Genomic DNA, 19,694 nt, shown 5'->3' on the forward strand with positions numbered 1-19,694 from the left:
GTCATATTCCTCTGTTTTATGTTCTTTTGTGTGTGTCGAAGTCAGTGGTTTTTCATGGTTTGGAATTTTAACTTTCTTTTTAAAATTTATGCTTCTAAGACTGACCGGTGACATGTATTTGTGGCTAGTGTTGCTGGCTGTGAAATGTCCTGCCATGCTTCAATAGTAGGTCAACTCTATTTTTATTTAGACGAACAGAATATAATAATAATCATTATAGAATTAGATTATATTATTAATAATATATTTTAAAGACAAGCTTTCAAGAGCAACACTGTCTTCCTCAGATGAAACAGTACTCTTATTTTCTGCGAAATGCTGCAATATGTTTGTTTTCAACAATGAAAGCCAGAATAAGAAATGCTGTGTTGAGGAGTTATAGAACCAGTACTTGCGCATTATAGGATGAAATTAAATGTCTGAGAATTTACTGTATAACCTCTGTTCTTTTAATGTAACCATGTATTGTTATAACTCTGTGCCCAGGACATACTTGAAAATGAGAGGTAACTAACTCTCAATGTATTACTTCCAGGTAAAACATTTTTATAAAACAAATAAATAAATATCAGGCTTTACGGGTCCAGGAAGACTTTTTCTTTTTTTGTTGTTATTTTTTCATCTATCTCCCAGAAAACTGAGCCTGAGAAAAATAAGAAGAATGATGAAAATAATCACGCGTTGTGCTCAGGCTGCTAAGAAACGTGCTTTAACACTTAGCCAATTAAAACTTTTTAAATATAGTGCTAATGGCAGTGATAATATTTAAAGAAGAGGTGCTGGAATTGCCGCTTTAAAATCTTTAATACAGGATATTATTGGGTTGTTGTTTTTTTGTAATCCTGATCTGTTTTAGAGAAATACTGCTATATTACAATCTTTTCTGACACCTCTTAAAATGGGCCACATTGTAATCGTACTTTAATATACATGTTCTAGGTATAGTAGTTACTGCTGCATTCTGTCTTCATCCATTAATTAGGAGTTTTGAACTAACACATAACAAAATCAGTTTATACTGTATAATCTGATATTTGTTACTGTGCTTTTATGCAGAAAACTGCTATCATCTATTCATTACACCTGGTAGTATATGTATTACATAAGACATAATGCAAGTTCACTCAGTTTGCTGTGGATGCAGCACATGTTGCTCAGTGGGACTGCACCTTTGAGCAGACTTTGAGAGGAGGAAGAAAATGCTATAAAAAGAGGAATAAGCTCAAAGGGGAGATGGAAGAAGAGGAAAATATTCACACATGGTGCTGAGGAGGAGGAGGAGGAGGAGGAGGGATGGATATGGAGGAGGGACCACAAGGCTGGCACATAAACATTGGCAGCTCATGCTCATCCCTCCCCCAACACAACTCAAGCAGCAGCCCGGGCGTGTGCAGAGGAGGAGGAGAAAGCTACAAATACATTGTATGACACACACACACACACACACACAACTACTACAACATAATCATCATCAATAACCTGCAGCATTGACAGGAGCGGCAGCTAGCAGCTATGTACACTGCATGTCATCCTCAATATATATAGGGTACAAACATACACAGAGTTACAGGCTACGGATATGCCGTACAAAGAGGTAGAAGTTGTGCATTACACACACAAATGATGGTAGAGGTGTTACAGTATGTGTAGACAGAACACACACACACATACAGGGAGGCTAATATAAATAAACACAGGTATTAGCATATGTATACATACAATTGTATACATATATAGAGAGAGATAAGTATAGGTTATTAAAGGTGCATGTTATATGTGTGTGTATACATGGTACATGTTATTATAGGTGTGCATATAGTAACCTGGCACACACACCTCCCTCCTCCACACGCCCTCTTCCCTCCCCCCACTCCTCTTACCCAGCCTTCCTCTTAGCTTTGTAAACATGCCCGTAGGTCCCCCGACCCACTTTGCAACCTTCATATTCAAAGAGATCCTCCACTTTCTCCCGCTCGGCAGACAGCTTGGTTTTAAAATCGTAATCCATACTCCTCGGCCCGAGAGTGTTGTGTGTGTTTAAGCCATCAATGCTTCCCCCTTCCTCCTTCCCCTCCCCGCTGCTGCTGCCGGTCGTTACATGTAATAAGTGGCAGGCTCTCCCTCCACCATTTCCTTGTTTTCCTTCTTTGCAAAGAGACGCATGCCATCTGGTTTACATGATGGGCGCCCTCTATCTTTACTTTCCATTTCACTTAAACCTCGCTCCAGATGCCTGTACACAACTTCAGCACAGGCAGAGGTGGTATTGTAATGTATAAAGACATATAATACAATACCTGAGTCCTGTACACAATTTCCCCAGGGGCAGAGGTAGTTGTTCACTTGTTCTGTAAGTGTGACCCTCCAGTAGGGATGCTGATGCTAAAACTCAGTTAGACCGACTGAAGAAGTGAGAGTCACAGAAAAGCAATGAGTTGTCATGTTTTATAAGCAGCACTGTGTTCCCTTAACAGTGACATGTTTTTCTTTCTTATTTACTTTCTTTTAAAATCATGTTTTTCTCCACATTTGGGCGTCTCTTCTGTTTTTTCAAAGTGAAAAGCCATACGATCATATTTCTGACACCTTTCCCATCTCATAGGCCACAGATCACATTTTTTAACTCTAAATCTGTAATATTCAATGTATAAATACTGTACTCTAGTAGCTTCTCATTCCAATGCACAACAACAGAACAGTAGTTGAACATTAATGCTCCCTTTCATTTCTGCTAACTATTCTTTTAAGCCTCTATTCAACTGCTGTAAAGCCACTTACCAATGCTGGGATAATCAGGGTTAAAATATATATTATATAAACACAAACTAATCTGCACCAGATATCAGATACAATTTTGAACTTCCTTTAATCCAGGCAAAAGACACTTGAATTGTGCATCCCCACAGACCTCTGAAATATATATATTTTACAGGGTAGGGGAGAAGCTTCACAGCATATTGAAAATGGGCCTTATGAGATTAACAAAGTAGTGGTTCAGACATACTCATTTCACGTGACATCCCATTTAAACCTTGAGTACTGTATATTTATTGAATGTCAATTATGCCCTTGTACAGTAGATACAGCATATTAGTAGGTGTGTGTTGTTAATTTGACATTTTCACAATATGCAAGTTGTAAGGTGCAAGTTAATAAAGCATAAATGGTTTATTTTCAATACAATAAGTATAATTCAATTTAAATTAAAAGTATAATACTGTAATACAATTTATTAAATTAACGTAATAAATGATTTAAATCATCACAGGCCCATATATAAAATATGAGACCTACATAACCATTGATTTTTTAATAAATTATATGGAGTCAAAGTAGCTTTATATGAATGTGCATCCATCCAGGGAATGGTTGTGTGACTCCTGCCACTTAGTAAATGGTCTTCAATGAAAATCAGTTCATTTTAATGTAAGATGATGGACTGTGCTAATTTACAGCCTCAAAACGTCTTCCAGTCACTTGGTAAATACTGCAGTAGCTGGAAGGTGTCTTGTGGTGCCGGAGGACACCTTCCAGACTGTATCTTCTGCTTAGTAAACATACCCTTTTTTTCTACAACCTTTTCCTTACTTGGCTATTTCATAATTTATTTATTTTTTCCAAATATCACTTAATCTTTTTCCTTTATTTGTCACTGTCATTATTATTATTCTCTTTCGGAACTTGTTCTTCTCCTTTCTTTATTTATTTGACTCCCTGCTCTCACTTCTTTTATATTGTAAGTCCTTAACCATCATTTTGTTGTTTATTTATTAATTAAATGTTTTACCAACATTTCGTGTTACCTCTCGTTTTCAAGTATGGCCTGGGCACAGAGTTACAGGTGACAATATGTGGTTACATTAATTGAACAGAGGTTATACATGCAGGTTACAGACATTTCATTAACAGTTAGAGATAATATGATTATGGGTGTGTGTAACAGTTACAGACAAGATTAAAATGAGAGACGGCAGAAGTCTTGAAATGACTTATACTGGAGGTGCTTTTGATAGTCTCTGGTAAATTGTTCCAGGCGTGAGGTGCATGGGAACGACTGGAGGTGCGACCGGATTCTTTGTTGAACCTTGGGACTGTGAATAGTCTTTTGGAGTAAGATCTCAGGTGATAAGAGCTGCGTGTGGTTGGGGTGAGGAGCTTGTTCAGTAAGGTGGGTAGCTTGTCCAGAAAGTATTTGAAGACAAGACAGGAAAAATGTAATTCTTGGAGCATTTTACAGTGATGTATGTTGTAATTACATGGTAGTACAAAGCGGCATATTGAGTTGTAGAGGGTGTCTAGTTTGCTAAGGTAAGTTTGAGATGCTGTACCATATGCTATGTACATACTGTATACATAGTCTATATTTGGCATTAGCATCTGCTGGGCAATGCCCTTTCTGACCAGTGGGCTCAGGGAGGATTTGTTTCTATAAGTACACCTAGTTTGGCATAGGTTTTGGATGTCAGAGTACCAATATGCAGCCCGAATGTTAAGTGCGAGTCACTATATGCCCAGATACTTAAAACTAGTGACATGGACTAGCGTGGTGTTAGAGTTGGTTCTGATCTGTAGCTCTGTCGTTTGAAACTTTACAAATGTAGCCTTAGTCCCAAATACCGTTGATACAGTTTTGTCTGTATTTAAAAACAGTTTGTTTTGGGAAATTCAAGTCAAGTCTTGAAAAATTAGATTGCAGTACGTGTCCAAGGTCAGTCAGGCTAGGGCAGTGTACATATAAGATTGTGTCTTCCACGTATATGTGTATTGAAGCTGCTTTACAAATCGTAGATAGATAATTAATGAAGACCAAAGACGAGTATGGGTCCCAGAATAGAGCCTTGCGGGACCCAACAGGTGATATCCAAAGGGTTGGAGTAAGAGCCCAAGGTAGACACAAATCGGCATCTACCTAATAGGTATGAGTGAAACCAATTTAAAGCTTGTTCCCCTATTCCAGATAACTGAAGCTTGTTTAACAAGATAACATGATCCACAGTATCAAAATTGGAACTCCAGTCTACATCCGTGTCGCCCCAAAGATAGACACCTGATGGGGTTCTCCAAGAGCTGCTCCCCTCTGCATAGAACCAGTGTGCTGAGGGTTAATATCTGCGTTTGCTTACTGCTGTGTTTCATCAGCCCCACACTCTGGAATGTTAATGACCTAGGATGACAAAGGACTTTGAAACCACAGCCAAATTCAATCTGAACCCCCTCAGTCTACATTTGCGTAGCCCAAAAGGTGGACAGCCTTTGGCGTAGTCAAAGGGCAGCTAAATAGTATGAGCTGTTTGCTGCCGTTCACCAATGTTTGGTGATGTTAAAACTGCTCTGTTTGAATATGAAAGTCACCGGCCCTTTATCCCCTGTACCCAATTTTCCAACTCTAACTGTCCACAAAATGCCTGTGAATTGACCGTATAACCTTTATCCTTTTAATGTAACCATGTATTGTTATTATAACACTGTGCCCAGGACATATTTGAAAATGATAGGTAACTCTCACTGTATTACATCCTGGTAAAACATTAGATAAATAAATAAATAAAAGCCTTTGCAAAATCTAAAGCCGAGTCCATACAAGGACAGGCCGTGCTGAGCCGTGCGGACGCTCAGCGCTGAGCCCCAGCATCCTCAATGAGGATGCCTTGAGAGGGGGCTCGCGCGAGCGCCCGCAGGCGTGCGGAGGCTTTGGAGTTTTCAGCCGAGCGCCAAGCTGTTTTTCAGCGCGCTGTCGGCTGAAAACCTCCAATGAGAGTGGGGCTGCGTCAACGGCGCCGTGACGTTGGCGCCGTGACATCGACGTCAGTGCGTCGTGGGCGATTGGCCCAGCGACGTCACTGCCCCGCCTCCCTCAGTCTCCCCCCACCTCCGATCGCGGACGCTGGCTCGCCTGTATGTGCGTGGAATCGCACAGCTTCTGCAGGTGAGCCTCAGCGTCCGCGCGGTTCAGCCCGGCTCCCCCCCTCTATGGCCCGGACCTAATATTGCACCAATTAGTTGTCCCAGTTCCATTCCACACTCAATCAAATTGCAAACTTTTAAGAGGGAAGTTACCACGGAGGGGTTTGGGGGAAAGCCAGATTGTAGTTGGCTAAGGAAATTTGTCTTGACATTTAAATGGGAGAGGACACACTTTTCCGTGGATTTGGATAGTATTGGAAGAAAAGAGTTTGGTCTGTAGTTGGAGAAACTGTTTTTGCCCACACTTTTGTAGACTGGGACAACTCTGGCAATTTTCCGGGTCTATGGTATATGACCTGAAGACAAAATAGAGTATAGAGTCTCCCTCATACAGTGCAGGTATTTTGTTATGGAAGTACGAATGCAATAATAATTGACACATGACATAACTATTTATAAATAAGCATTTTCAGACAAACAAACAATAATGCAATAAAGTGGAAAGACTATAATAGTATGTGTATGTATATATATATATATATATATATATATATATATATATATATATATATATATATATATATATATATATAATTAAATGGACAATGAAGACAATATAATTTGGAAAATGATCTGGGGCAGTGCAAAATTCTTATTTTTACTCATTTAAAATGTGTACTGTCTGTAAACATTTAATTTTATGGCACAAGAAGGTAAAGTCTATTAATCTTATCATGCAGGAAGGAAGCCAGCATAATAACTGTATCATATCTTGTATCCAGCAAATAAAACAAGGATTGACCTTCCTTTTATAATTCCGAGTCTTTCGAGTTGCCAAATGGCATGTATTCAGTATGTCTTTGTTTTGATCCTCTATTGGCCCACATTGATTTGGACTGAAATGCTGACATTTCCGTATTCATTATTAGAGTAAATATTTAGTTTAGTGATTTTTTTTTTTTTTTTTAGGATTTGCAGTGTCAAAAATCTGTCAGAAATGCCTGAGTGGACTGAACACTGAATGAAGCATTGAAATGCAGTGCAATAGAACTGGAATATGCAGAATGTAAATGGACTTGTGGAGCAGGACTGTTAAACACTAAAGGGGAAGTTAAGGATAATTGTGAATTGTCACAAGTTTCCCAGTTGTTCTATTGTACTTCCTCGCTACATTTTTAATCTGTTTCTCATGCCATTATGGCCCTTTCTATTTCCACAGTTTCACCTGTTAATCAGTACAGGTAGCTAATGCTTATTTTGTATTAGCTCCAATAATCTCTTCTAAGCACAATCTCCTTCATGGCTTTCTGCCAAGTCCACTTCCATAAACGGTGTATAACTGTATATCTTTCCAGGTAATCAGTTTATGTCTGGCGGTGTGTAACTGTATAAACAGTGGATCATTTTTCTGCATGTCATCACAAAAACAGTACTTATATGTGTGTGAGATATTTGGCTAAATTCTCTTGTTTTGATTATTTGTTGTGCTGCCGCAGACCTAGCACTACTGAAGCTGGAAGGAGGAGAAGCAAGCCCTGCAGACAAGATCAACTTTGAAGTAAACTTAAAAAAAGAAGATGTTAAAAAAAAAATTGTCAAAATCAACACAGGCGTGTAGATGAGCATGTAAGTTTAATCGTATTTCGGTTAATTTTTACATGTCAGTCCTCAGGTCTCCACATCATTAATGCTTGTGTATGATGATATCAACGATAATTTTCATACCATTACAAATTGGTGTGTCAAATGATTGTAATGTCAGGCTCTCTAAACTTACAGCTAGTATATTTACAAGTTCTTTGACAGCTTCCAGGGTTCACTACCAGATGGCTAATTGTTAGGAGTAGATTAGGTATTTATAAGAGACTTGTAGCTCTATTGGTCTCTTGTTTCATGTTAACAACAATATATATAAAATAAATGTATATACAAATTAAGTTGAAAAGAAAGAAAAATAGGTAGTATAATACATTTTCTTGGACCGAGAAATAGATTGCAGTATGCTAACTTCTGAGCCTCAAATGTCCAAGAAAGATACCCTTGCTTGCACTCTTTGTCGGAGAATGGCCTATTCTAAGAGGTGCAGTCAGTCCTGAACACACACAGCTTGATTTACAAAATACTATGAAAATACACTTAGTACACACACATGATACATAACTGATACATTACTTGTTACAACACTTATACAGTTTCACTCAGGGTATTAATGTGGTCCGCTTATACCTAGCAGGACACACACAGACAATTATAACACATTCACAGCACTGCAGCCATTACCGGGCTGCAGAGCTGACACTCTACATGTTAACTTAAAAACCCCTATAACTCTCTTCACCTTATATCTGGTGAGAGAGGTACAGAACCCCTCACTGGGTTATGGGATATGGGCATACCCCAGGATCTGTAATGTAACCCAGTTCCCTGCCTGGTCTTGCTGCTCTGGTTTGTGCTGAAGCAGGGAGATTTGGCGGTGAGCTGCAAACTGCTTTCTAGGGAGGATTTTATCTGGTTTTCTGTGTTCCTCATGTCCTCAGGAGTCTGGGGAGATTCCTGAGTGCATGTTTCGGGGTAACCTGCAACATTGGCCCCATGCTACCACAACACACCCTGACAACATTTTACCGTAAAATCATCCCTGAAACTCGCCCCTTGCACACCTCCGCTGGTTAGCACTCCTGGAACAGTAAAAATTCACACATATCTTTATTACACATGCAGTTAGATGCCACAATTGGGTTGAAGAGCTGACACTCACAATTCCCCAATAGGGCTCAGGGGCACCCAGCCGGGCCAAATACCTTTATTAATGGCCTGGGTACCCCTTCACCATCACACCTTCCCACCTCAAAGTGTAGGCGCTGGCACAATCGCCCCAACCGGCGGTTTGACGGGCGGCACAGCTCTTGGGGTTAAATGTTCAACAGGACTGTCCTTGTGGAATAGTCCATCTGCACTGCCGTGCCCGCTGCCCCCCTCCCCTACTGGGCTGAGCACAGTCCTGATGCCAAAGTCTGATGCATCTGTCTGCACCCAAAACTTTTTAGAGAAGTATGGTGCATCTGGTATCAGAGCACAGGTCAGTGCGGTCATTAATGCCTGGAAAGCAACTTTGCAGGCGGGAGACCAAACCACCAGTACTGAGAGTCGCTTCTCGGTCCAGTCAGTCAGGGATTCAGTCACAGCACTGGGCTGTGGGACAAACTTTCTGCAGTAGCCAGCGGTGCACAGAAAAGTCAGATGCCCTCCACCCACCCTGTGCCCTAGGTACAACACATAAGCCACCCCTACTCAGCACTTTGTGGGTTTCACAGTAAGCCCTGCTTCCCTTATTCTAGCTAGCCCTGCTGCTACCTGCACTAGCTCTAAATCCCATGAATGACTATATCCAACTATCTCCTTCAGGTATGCCCTACATACTTCTGCACTCCCTCCAGGCGTCGGAAGGTAGCCAGGGCATTCCTCATCCAAAGTGGCATCCTTAAACCTCACAGAGGCCACTCGGAATGATGAAGGCTGACTTCTCCTAGCCTCTTGGGTCAGGGGGATCTGCCAGTACCCTGTACTTAGATCCCTGGTAGTCCCCAATACCTTGCCCCTGCGAGCTCATTCATGTGGGGCATGGGATAGGCATCTGACACCATCCCTGCATTGAGCTATCGGCAGTCCCCACAGAAGCGGGTGGTCCCATCCTTCTTAGGTACAGGGACTACCGAACAAGCCCAAGGGCTCTGAGACGGTTCACTTACCCCTAGGGCCAGCATCTCGCCTACCTCCCTCTATACTGCCCTTCACCACTGCAGATACCCTGTAGGCATACTTACACAGAGGACGCAGATCACTTGTGAGTGCAGGATGATCTGTACAATGTGTCCTGCCCGGCTGGTCTGAGAACAGAACCCTATGCTGTTCTAACCGAGCCCTGGCTACTGCTACTGGCTGACTACTTACCCGGCACCCTCTTATCCTAGCAAAGGTACCTAGCACTGCCTTAGCTACTCTCTGAAACAGTTTCCCCATTACCGGTAACCAGTTTAGAAGTATCCACACACAATCACCCGTTTTACCCTCTGGCTGGCAGGCATCACCGGGGTGGCAGAAATCTGCCCCTGCCCCTGATGCCTCCGGCCAGGAGTAAAGCTGCAACAGCTGAATTCTCGTCTGAGTGACCCCCTGATGCCCCACTAGTGTAATTGAGTGGGCTCCCTGCAATACTTGCTGCCTACACTCCCTGGATACCACCAGCCATCTTCTACCTGTCCAGACTCTATCTTACCCTGTAAATCCTGGCTCCCTACCCCAGATCCTAAGGTGCCACAGCAAGTGGTCTGACCCTCCACTTTCCTGAGACTCGGACGCCCGCACTTATACCTTCTAGGCTGGGGTCAGCTTTCACTGCATCCATAAATTCTGTTCCTAACACTAGCCACCCACCCTTAGTCTCTAAGTCATGGAGCACAGAAACAGGTAACGGGAACAGTAAGTCAGTCTCTGGTTGCAACTCAGTCTGGCTTACCTGTCTGGTCTCCGCAGAGACCGCTGGAACTGTTAGTCCCAAATGAAGGGGGACAGGGGTTGGTTCTGCTGTCCCTGATGACTGGCTCCTAGTGATCGCTGCAACAGGAGCCAGCTCTGCTGTGAACACACAGGTTACATGCCCCAGGTCATTGCCGAGCAAAACTGCGGCATCTAACCCAGGCAATACCCCCACCTCCTTCATGCCACGACCGGCACCCCAATCCAAAAAGACCCGTAGTGACCGCAGTCCACAATCTGGCATGGTCACTTGCATCCTGCTGCCCGGTTGCAAATCCTCTAGTCGGACCATATCAGGTCGGACCAGGGTAATGGTAACAGTGTAGGTACCTGCTAAACAGAGTCTACCTTGACGAGTTTGGCAGGCTTAAATCATGTTTTGATGATAAGATGCAACTAAATGACTCTTTGTTACACAGACTTAGATTCTAAATGTAAACATATCACTAGTATATTTTAGCCCAATTTGGTTGGAGCACAGGATCTGTTCTTTTGTTTTTCATTATCAGGTGATAAAACAATTGTTTTTTCTGTGCAATTTAATATATTCATGAAATTACTTAACAAATAATTATTAAGCTATAAATAACCAGATATTATTGTTAAAAGTCTGAACTTATATTTCTGTTAACCATCATGCAGTTAAAGAATACGGCTGTGACTTATGATAGGGAAGAAGCAAATCATCTCACTCAAACAATATGATGGATTAACAAAAGATTGTGCACTGGGGGAGGGTGTTACCAAGGTGCTGAGCGGTCGCAGGCAGGAGCAGCTCCATTACCACTGAGAACAGCTAAGCCCTAGAATTACACAAATCAGCCCAAAACACCATAAAAATACTACCGAGCAGTAGGAGCTTGCCCCGGGACCCTGTCAAGACCTGAAGGGAGCTGTCCGAGGAGTGGAAGGAGTCCCGAGCTCAAGAAGAGTGTGGCCTCCGCCGGCTCATCTCCCCAAATAAAATGGCTGCCAGGCTTGAGTAGCTGCGCTAACCGGAGGACCGCTCGACTAGCCGCGATAGACCAGGAGATCACTGCTGAGCCAACTCATCCCCTCCGGGCCGTGAGAGCAGCATCAAGCAGCGATCAGATGTCCGGTTGTGAGTGGGGTAGACGGAAGGCTCGGGAGTGAGCAGGTAAGGGCCAGACCAGAGCAGCCGCGTGCGAGCACCATTCAAAATGGCCAATGCCAGATGCTAAGAGGAGGGCCACGAATACAACCATGGAGCGTCGGAGCGGGCCTAGCCGATTCCTGTCTCACCTACCGCATGTCTCCCCATGAAGGCCGGCTGATCGGGCGAGTCTGTTTGTCCCAATCCCTGGTTCCTCCGCTGAGCTGTGACACCAAGACCCTGGGACCCAAAATGGCCACTGCACCCACGCAACTGAAGCGTGCCTGAACTGGGACCCAAACTAGCCCCTTGAAGGTGAAACCCCACTGAATAGAGGGAGGTAGGAGAGAGCCCTATAATCTTCACATCCAAGGGGGGGAAGCAGCCCAGATAAAACACCAGGGGGAGAACCTGACACCCCATAGACAACCGCACAGTGCTGAAACCATACAAAGGCGTTGGCCTACATACAAATCTCTGGGCCCACCACACAAGCGAGAGCCTACCCCAAGGGACTGAGGACTAACTAAGTAACTGCCATACAAGGTGAAGGAAGAGACAATGGGGCCTATGCACTAAAGTCAGATAGAAAAAAAAAATCGGCATTTATTTTTAATGCGCCATTTTTGACAGCGTTGTTATCACCGTATGCAGAAAGCCCCGAATACCAGTGATAGCAACATTTGCAAAAATGGCGAGTAGCCAGCGGCGTGATGATAGTCTCTCTGAAAATGAGGAAATTGCGTGGCGTGTAAATAAAAGTTTTTCCCATTGTGCAACAATCTCACGAGACAATCAATTTTTAGAGTGGCCTATTTAAATGGTCGCTTTATTGTAATCTTTCTCTGTGTTGTTGAGAGTGAGTGAGAGACAGACAGAGCTAGGCATTTGGAGGATTTGGGATTGCTAGAGTTGTTGTGAATTTAGATCGGATTGTCTTCTGTTGTTTTGTTTTGTGAGTTTGAGAGGTTTTTTGTGTGTCCTTTAATTTATTTATCTGTTATTTTGAGTGTCACAATTATAATTTCCATCTATTAGTTAACATTTCTGCATGCACATAGAACTGACATTTCCTTGTTTAGATATGCACATGCTATAATTGAGTGTTAGCAACCAGCTTACAAATATAGGAATTGTACAATTGTATGTAAACATTATATATACTGATATACATAATTTACTAAGTATGCCTCAAAATGCTGATAACCTTCATGTGCCACAGATACTGGCAAACAGCATATCCAAAAAATATTACAAGCGTTCAACATTTGTTAAACATTTTGCTTTATTATAACTTCTGTCTCTGAACAAATGTTATGGGTTGTATATCTAAGGGCAAGACAACATACAAAGTGAAAAGGAATTTGTGGGAAGAGATTAAACAGTCTGTGTCTGCCTGTGGGAATCAGGTCTGAACTCATGACAATTGCCAGAAATGATTCGATGATATTAAACGAAAATTGAAGTCAAAATTACAAAGTATACGTTTACATGCTTCAGGCACTGGAGGAGGACCTCCTGACCCAAATCTAAGGTTGACTCCGTTGGAGGATCAGCTAAGTGCAAGATTGCCACCCGTCTTGGTTGAAGGCTTGGGTGGGGATAGGGATATCGGGGTGAACGATCATCTGTTTCCCCAAGGTCAGTACTTTTACATGAGTAAAGGTTTACACTTGAGATTTGTCCACATTATGAAAACTATACTATCATGACTGGTCAATAATTAGTATTCTGTTAGGATGCCATGAGTCGAATACTACTTAGTTCATACAGTTTATTATGTGAGTCTACATAAACCCCTTCATACATATCTGCATTCACATAGTATGTAGTAGTATTAACATTGTATTTGTATGTAGGTCATATGTTAAATACAAACATTATTGATATGTAGTAGAAACAGCTGCTGCTGATCACAGTTAAACTCTCACATATACAAAGAGTCTAATGAATTCTATAGTCTTCTGTACTCATATTCCAGATAATGTGATGTTCACATACTTGCCCTTATTAACAACAATCTTCTCTAAACTCTACATAGTGGACCCTGCATCACAGGTCATCTCACAAGTGGCAAACCCTGCATCCCAGGTGTCATCCCCATTAATTCAAGGTGAGGCCATCAATGTATACTAATATTGTGTGTCACCTATGCCACAACTACACATTCATATGACCATGAGACAGTTGCAGCTTTGACTGACATAGACAGAGTTTATCCATTAAAATTAAAAATTACACATCTGATGTTGCAGTCCGCTATAAATTGTGTTGTTGATGTGTCCAATCATGGAATATTAGTGTGATATCCTAAGTAATGATGTTGGCCTGCTGCATGGCAGACTCAATAGGTACCGTTTCAATGGCCTCAAATTAGTCATGCACAATTGCCCATCAGCCATGTCATTAATTATGAGTCTGACGTCATAATTTAAGATGTTAGTGACAATTTAATCAGCATGCATTTTAACAAGGAACTATGTGACTGGTACTTTTGTCGGTGACAAACTATTAATGTTGTCCTCATTTGTTAACAACAGATAGACCATCTCCTGGAAGCAGATCAGGATTGTCTGATTCATCGTGTTTGTTCTTCGGTATGGATCAGGATAGTCCAGGCTTAAGCTATGTCCAACCTCTCGGGACCATCTTGATCGTGCCCACCAGGACCATTTGGCTTCAAATCGAGCAATCAGAAGAGCTTTTGTTGCAAAGCCAAATATCACGTCAGGAACAATTGATGTGGGTTCATAACCAAATGGTATCAAAAATAAGAAATATAAAATATATTTTCATAATGAATAATGCTGATTTTAAAATACATAATAGCTCGATGCAATAGATCGCTCAAAGCTTAATTAAACAAAATGAACTTCGTGCCTCTGCACTCGCCTCTGCAGGACGCTATCCTGGCTCCTCCTGGAGCTTCAATGAGGCTCCTCCGTAGATGGTGCAATTTTTTTCTCCTGAGACATCGATTGCACATTCACTGCAACCACTCATTGCACACTTTCCGCAAAGCCTCATTGAAGTGCCTCCAGGAACAGGAATGGAAGCGTATCAGAAATCAGTCAGTGAAGCGTCTCCGCAAACAGGAATGAAAGCGTCTCCACCAGCAGTAAATGTAACATCTCCGCAACCACTAATTGCACAGATACCTGAAGTAACAACAAGATGTAGAGCACATAAGAGAAAACAACAGAGGAAATACTGGTGTCTACATGGAAAAAAATTAAACAAGCACACTCTATTAAGGTAACCATCAAAGTTTACGCGGCACCCTTGGCACACACACACCTGCCATCAAGCCATTCACAACAACCCGCTTGGCACAGCCACCTTCAGTCATTATGAGAGAGCCAACAGCACCCTTGACACAATAAACTTCAGTCATAATGCCACTGGCACAAGCAACATTGGCACAGCCACCTGCCACAATTGAATCTGCAACACCACGATTTGCACACCCACCTGCAAGAATTGAACTTGCAACGCCACCATTGGCACAGCCACCTGCCACCTGCCACAATTGAACCTGCAACACCACCATTGGCACACCCACCTGCAAGAATTGAACTTGCAACACCACCATTGGCACACCCACCTGCAAGAATTCAACTTGCAACAGCACCCGAAACAGCAATTGTGCATCCAAGAATGTCAAATGTTCGTGGGCAAGGTAGAAGACGGACCCAAGACGCATGAAGCACGTCTAATGACTAAATCGCAAATTTGCTGCGTGAAAATAAATAAAACATAAAAATTTCACTTCATTTTGTTTGTTATTGTTATTGGCTAATACATACACATCAAAGATTTAAAAAAAAAAAAAAAAAAAACTTTTTTTTTGTATCATGAAAAATTATTGTCCCAAAATATGTCCTTTCATACATATAGTAACAGGGAGTACATGTTCATCAAATATCCTTTGGACAAACCAGTCCAGTAATGGCTGTCCAAACGTTCCCAACTTTGCTTACTACTTCTGTTATTGAACAAATACATTAACATTATATTGCATACACTGCATGTACGGGGGAGAGCAACTCCAAAAGGATGTAGTGCCCAAGTATGTTAAAATAATACCTACAAATATGGTGTATTGTGATTATTAAAACTACATACGGCTCCTGTAATTGTATGTGCAATACTAATTGTCAATACAGCTTAACGAGACATGATGGAGTGTGTTACAGACCAAATGTCAGGACAATATGTGTAACTATAGAATTTACTAAGCAAAGCACCAACTACCTAGATTGTTATTTTGCTGCTAAAAATGATGAATGTAATAGTTAAACTTCACATGTACTGTACAAACTTGCATTCCAATGAAAATATACACAACATGTACATATATACATACATACATATACATATATATATTTATGTTTCAAGTTATGGTGGGTGAAAAAGGCAACAAGAAACCTCCACCGTATTGCATATAGCAAATAAAAAGATCACTTGTGAGCACATTCACATGTCTTAGGCAGGTCTGTAACCCTGCCTTTCACCATTATCCCCAGCATACAGTGCTTCCACTGCAGCAAGGGATTCTGGGAAGTGACATGCAAATGAGCACACAATGTCTCCTCTTTTGTCTGATAACGATTGTTACATGGAGCCCATATAAGCTCAGACAAAAGGTGACACGTGTGCTCATTTGCATGTCACTTCCCAGAATCCCTTGCTCAGTGGAAATAAGGGGACTGCGTATAAAAATTGTTGCAATTCCTAAACCTTTCATACGATATTTTTGTTCAACCCCTTGAATTAAAGCTGAAAGTCTGCACTTCTATTGCATTTCAGTTGTTTCATTTCAAATCCATTGTGGTGGAGTACAGAGCCAAAATTATGAAAATTGTGTCAGTGTCCAATTATTTCCGGACCTATATTGTATTGTATTGTATGTCTTTATTTATATAGCGCCATAAATGTACATAGCGCTTCACAATAGTAATACATATCATATAAATAGCAAATAATATAAATAACAGATCATGGGAATAAGGGCTTCAGACACAAAAGTAACATTAAGGAAGAGGAGTCCCTGCTCCGAGGAGCTTACAATCTAATTGGTAGGTAGGGAGAACGTACAGAGACAGTAGGAGGGAATTCTAGTAAGTGCAGCTGCAGGGGGCCAAGCTTTATGTATCATGTGTCCATGATTATCCAGTGCTATTCATATGCTTCTTTAAGCAGATGTGTCTTAAGGTGAGTCTTAAAGGTGGATAGCGAGGGTGCTAGTCGGGTATTGAGGGGAAGGGCATTCCAGAGGTGTGGGGCAGAAAGTGAGAAAGGTTTAAGGCGGGAGAGAGCTTTAGATACAAAGGGGGTAGAAAGTAGACATCCTTGAGAAGAACGCAAGAGTCGGGATGGTGCATAGCAAGAAATTAGGGCTGAGATATAAGGAGGGGCAGAAGAATGTAAAGCTTTAAAAGTGAGCAGGAGAATTGAGTGTGAGATACGGGATTTGATCGGAAGCCAGGAGAGGGATTTCAGGAGGGGAGATGCAGAGACAGATTTAGGAAAGAGTAGAGTGATTCTGGCAGCAGCGTTTAGGATAGATTGTAGGGGAGACAGGTGAGAGGCAGGAAGGCCGGACAGCAGGAGGTTGCAGTAATCGAGACATGAGAGAATGAGGGCCTGAGTCAGAGTTTTAGCAGTTGAGTAACAGAGGAAAGGGCGTATCTTTGTGATATTGCGGAGGAAAAAGCGACAAGTTTTATAAACGGTTTCAATATGAGAGGAGAATGAGAGAGAGGAATCAAGTGTAACCCCTAAGCAGCGTGCTTGGGCTACTGGGTGAATGATCGTATTTCCAATAGCAATGTGGAAGGAGGTAGTAGGGCCAGATTTGGGAGGAATATAAGGAGCTCTGTTTTTGCCATGTTAAGTTTCAGTCGGCGGATGGCCATCCAGGATGATATTCCAGAGAGGCATTCAGAAACTTTGGTCTGTATAGCAGGTGTAAGGTCAGGGGTTGAAAGGTAAATTTGTGTGTCGTCAGCATAGAGGTGATATTTAAACCCAAAAGATGTGATTAGGTCACCTAGAGAGAGTGTGTAAAGAGAAAAAAGAAGGGGTCCCAGGACAGAGCCCTGGGGTACCCCCACAGAGAGGTCAATAGAGGAGGAGGAGGTGTTAGCAAAAGAGACACTGAAAGTACGATGGGAGAGGTAAGAGGAGATCCAGGATAAAGCTTTATTCCGAATATCAAGAGTATGGAGAATGTGAAGGAGAAGAGGGTGGTCCATAGTGTCGAATGCTGCAGAGAGGTCGAGTAATATGAGCAGAGTGTAGTGACCTCTGTCTTTGGCAGGTATATGTCTGGCAAAAACCTATTCAAACTAGAACCAGAGAATTCTTCTAAGAAAAATGGCCCACAAAAATGATCAATTCCTAATAAATCAACGCTGATTAAATCTATTCTTAAAAATAAGCACTCTGAAGCATCCAGCATATCAGACATCTCAGATAATGAAGATAGACAACAGACAGTCTCCTTCAACAGAGATGAAGATCAAGAAAGTTCTCATGATCATCATAAGAGTAAGGACACTCGGTCCACAACTACCTTGTCACGCCGATATGAATCTGCCTCATCTTATGAATCTAAGGCTTCAAAAAAACATCAAAAAGAACTAGGCGCTCGCTCAAAAGAAACCATTCACAAAAAAGAAAGATGGACTCATAGGTTCTGATGTAAATAATGTTATAAATATATCAGAGGTTGATCTATCTAATGGAGAAATTGAATTGTTAAACAAGGGCCTCAACTTTGCCCCTAATGATAATTTTCAACTTTTTTCCACAGTGATCGATCTTCAAAGGTTCATCAGGAAACTTTCTCTTAAGAAATTCTTTAACTCTGAATCCAAGGCAACATCCTGTGAATCTCGGTGGGGGGGGGGGGAGGGGACTCAGATTCATCTGATCTGACTCCTCCAACTGATATCACAGGTGCTAACAAATTGGATTTCAGAGATCTTATTCAGGATTTGAATGATCTACTGGCTGAGCATAGTGACCTAGACATAGAAAATGCTGAATCTCATGATCTGTTTCTTACACACACCAAACATTCGGGACTTAATAATAAGTTGATTTTTTGTCCTGTCTACAATAAGGGTAATCACTTGGAAACGTTGGAAAAATTAGTAGAATGTAATCTCCAGGCCTTAGCTAAGGGCTATACCTTCCTTAATTCACGACATGATAATTTAACAAGGGATGAAAGGTGTACCCTTTATCAGCTAAAAAACAATGATAACATAATAATTAAGAATGCCGACAAAGGCGGGGCAGTTGTCGTTATGCATAAGAACTATTATTACACCGAGGCCATTAGACAATTGAATAACGTACAATCTTATTGTAGACTGGAGAATGATCCGACTAACATTTATCTATTAGAGCTTCGTGACTTGGTCGACATGGGTAGGGAGTTGCGGGTACTATCTCAACAAGAATCAATGTATCTATTCAATCCTCATCCTACTGTGCCTATTTTTCACCATCTCCCAAAGATCCATAAGTCTCTAGTCTGCCCTCCTGGCAGACCGATCATCTCGAGCATTGGATATTTGGGGGATGGTGTATCTAGGTACGTAGATACATATCTACAACCTTTGGTTAAAGTTCTCCCTTCCTACTTAAGAGATTCTTCACACCTTTTATCACTTATTCAAGATATCCCTTGGTCACATACTTATATGTGGGTCACATTGGATGTTACTTCTTTATACACCATTATCACTCATTCCCTAGGTATTCAGGCTATTACTCACTTTCTTAAAACTTCTAATATTCATATTGCACAAAGCACTTTCATTTTAGAATCTATCAATTTTCTATTACAACACAATTATTTCTAATTTGACAAACACTTTTATTTACAAAAACAAGGCACCGCCATGGACACATCCTCTGCACCATCCTATGCTAATCTTTTTATTGGGTATTGGGAGTCTATACACATCTTCGGTGACACCAACCCCATCCGTAAACACATTATATTTTATCGTCGCTACAGTATGTCGACAACTTACTCTTGATCTGGCAGGGAGACACTTCTACTTTATCACTATTCTTTGATTATCTTAATCAGAACTCATATAATCTTAAATTTACATCTTCA

The 19,694-nt window shown here is 41.5% G+C and overlaps 1 protein-coding gene and 1 long non-coding RNA gene across 7 annotated transcripts in view; one reads left to right on the top strand and one right to left on the bottom strand.

Moving 5' to 3' along the window:
• Positions 1-2,390, bottom strand: part of CDK19 (cyclin dependent kinase 19) — a 285,352-nt gene extending 282,962 nt beyond the window's left edge. For 2 of the 6 annotated variants that reach the window (XM_075597622.1, XM_075597621.1), the window contains exon 1: positions 2,298-2,390. Coding sequence is in view for 4 of the 6 variants with exons in the window: in XM_075597620.1 (XP_075453735.1) it covers positions 1,881-2,008 (128 nt within the window). In the remaining 2 variants the exon portion in view is untranslated. The other 4 variants (XM_075597617.1, XM_075597624.1, XM_075597620.1 and 1 more) reach the window with 3 other exon arrangements.
• Positions 1,365-15,375, top strand: LOC142493499 (uncharacterized). Its single transcript, XR_012801124.1, has 5 exons — positions 1,365-1,422; positions 6,874-7,530; positions 13,055-13,195; positions 13,596-13,667; positions 14,095-15,375. It is a non-coding gene; the product is annotated as an uncharacterized LOC142493499 (long non-coding RNA).
• Positions 15,376-19,694: the final 4,319 nt, after the last annotated feature.

The sequence above is a fragment of the Ascaphus truei genome, chromosome 4, assembly GCF_040206685.1.
Source record: "Ascaphus truei isolate aAscTru1 chromosome 4, aAscTru1.hap1, whole genome shotgun sequence".
Classification (NCBI taxonomy): Eukaryota; Metazoa; Chordata; class Amphibia; order Anura; family Ascaphidae; genus Ascaphus; species Ascaphus truei.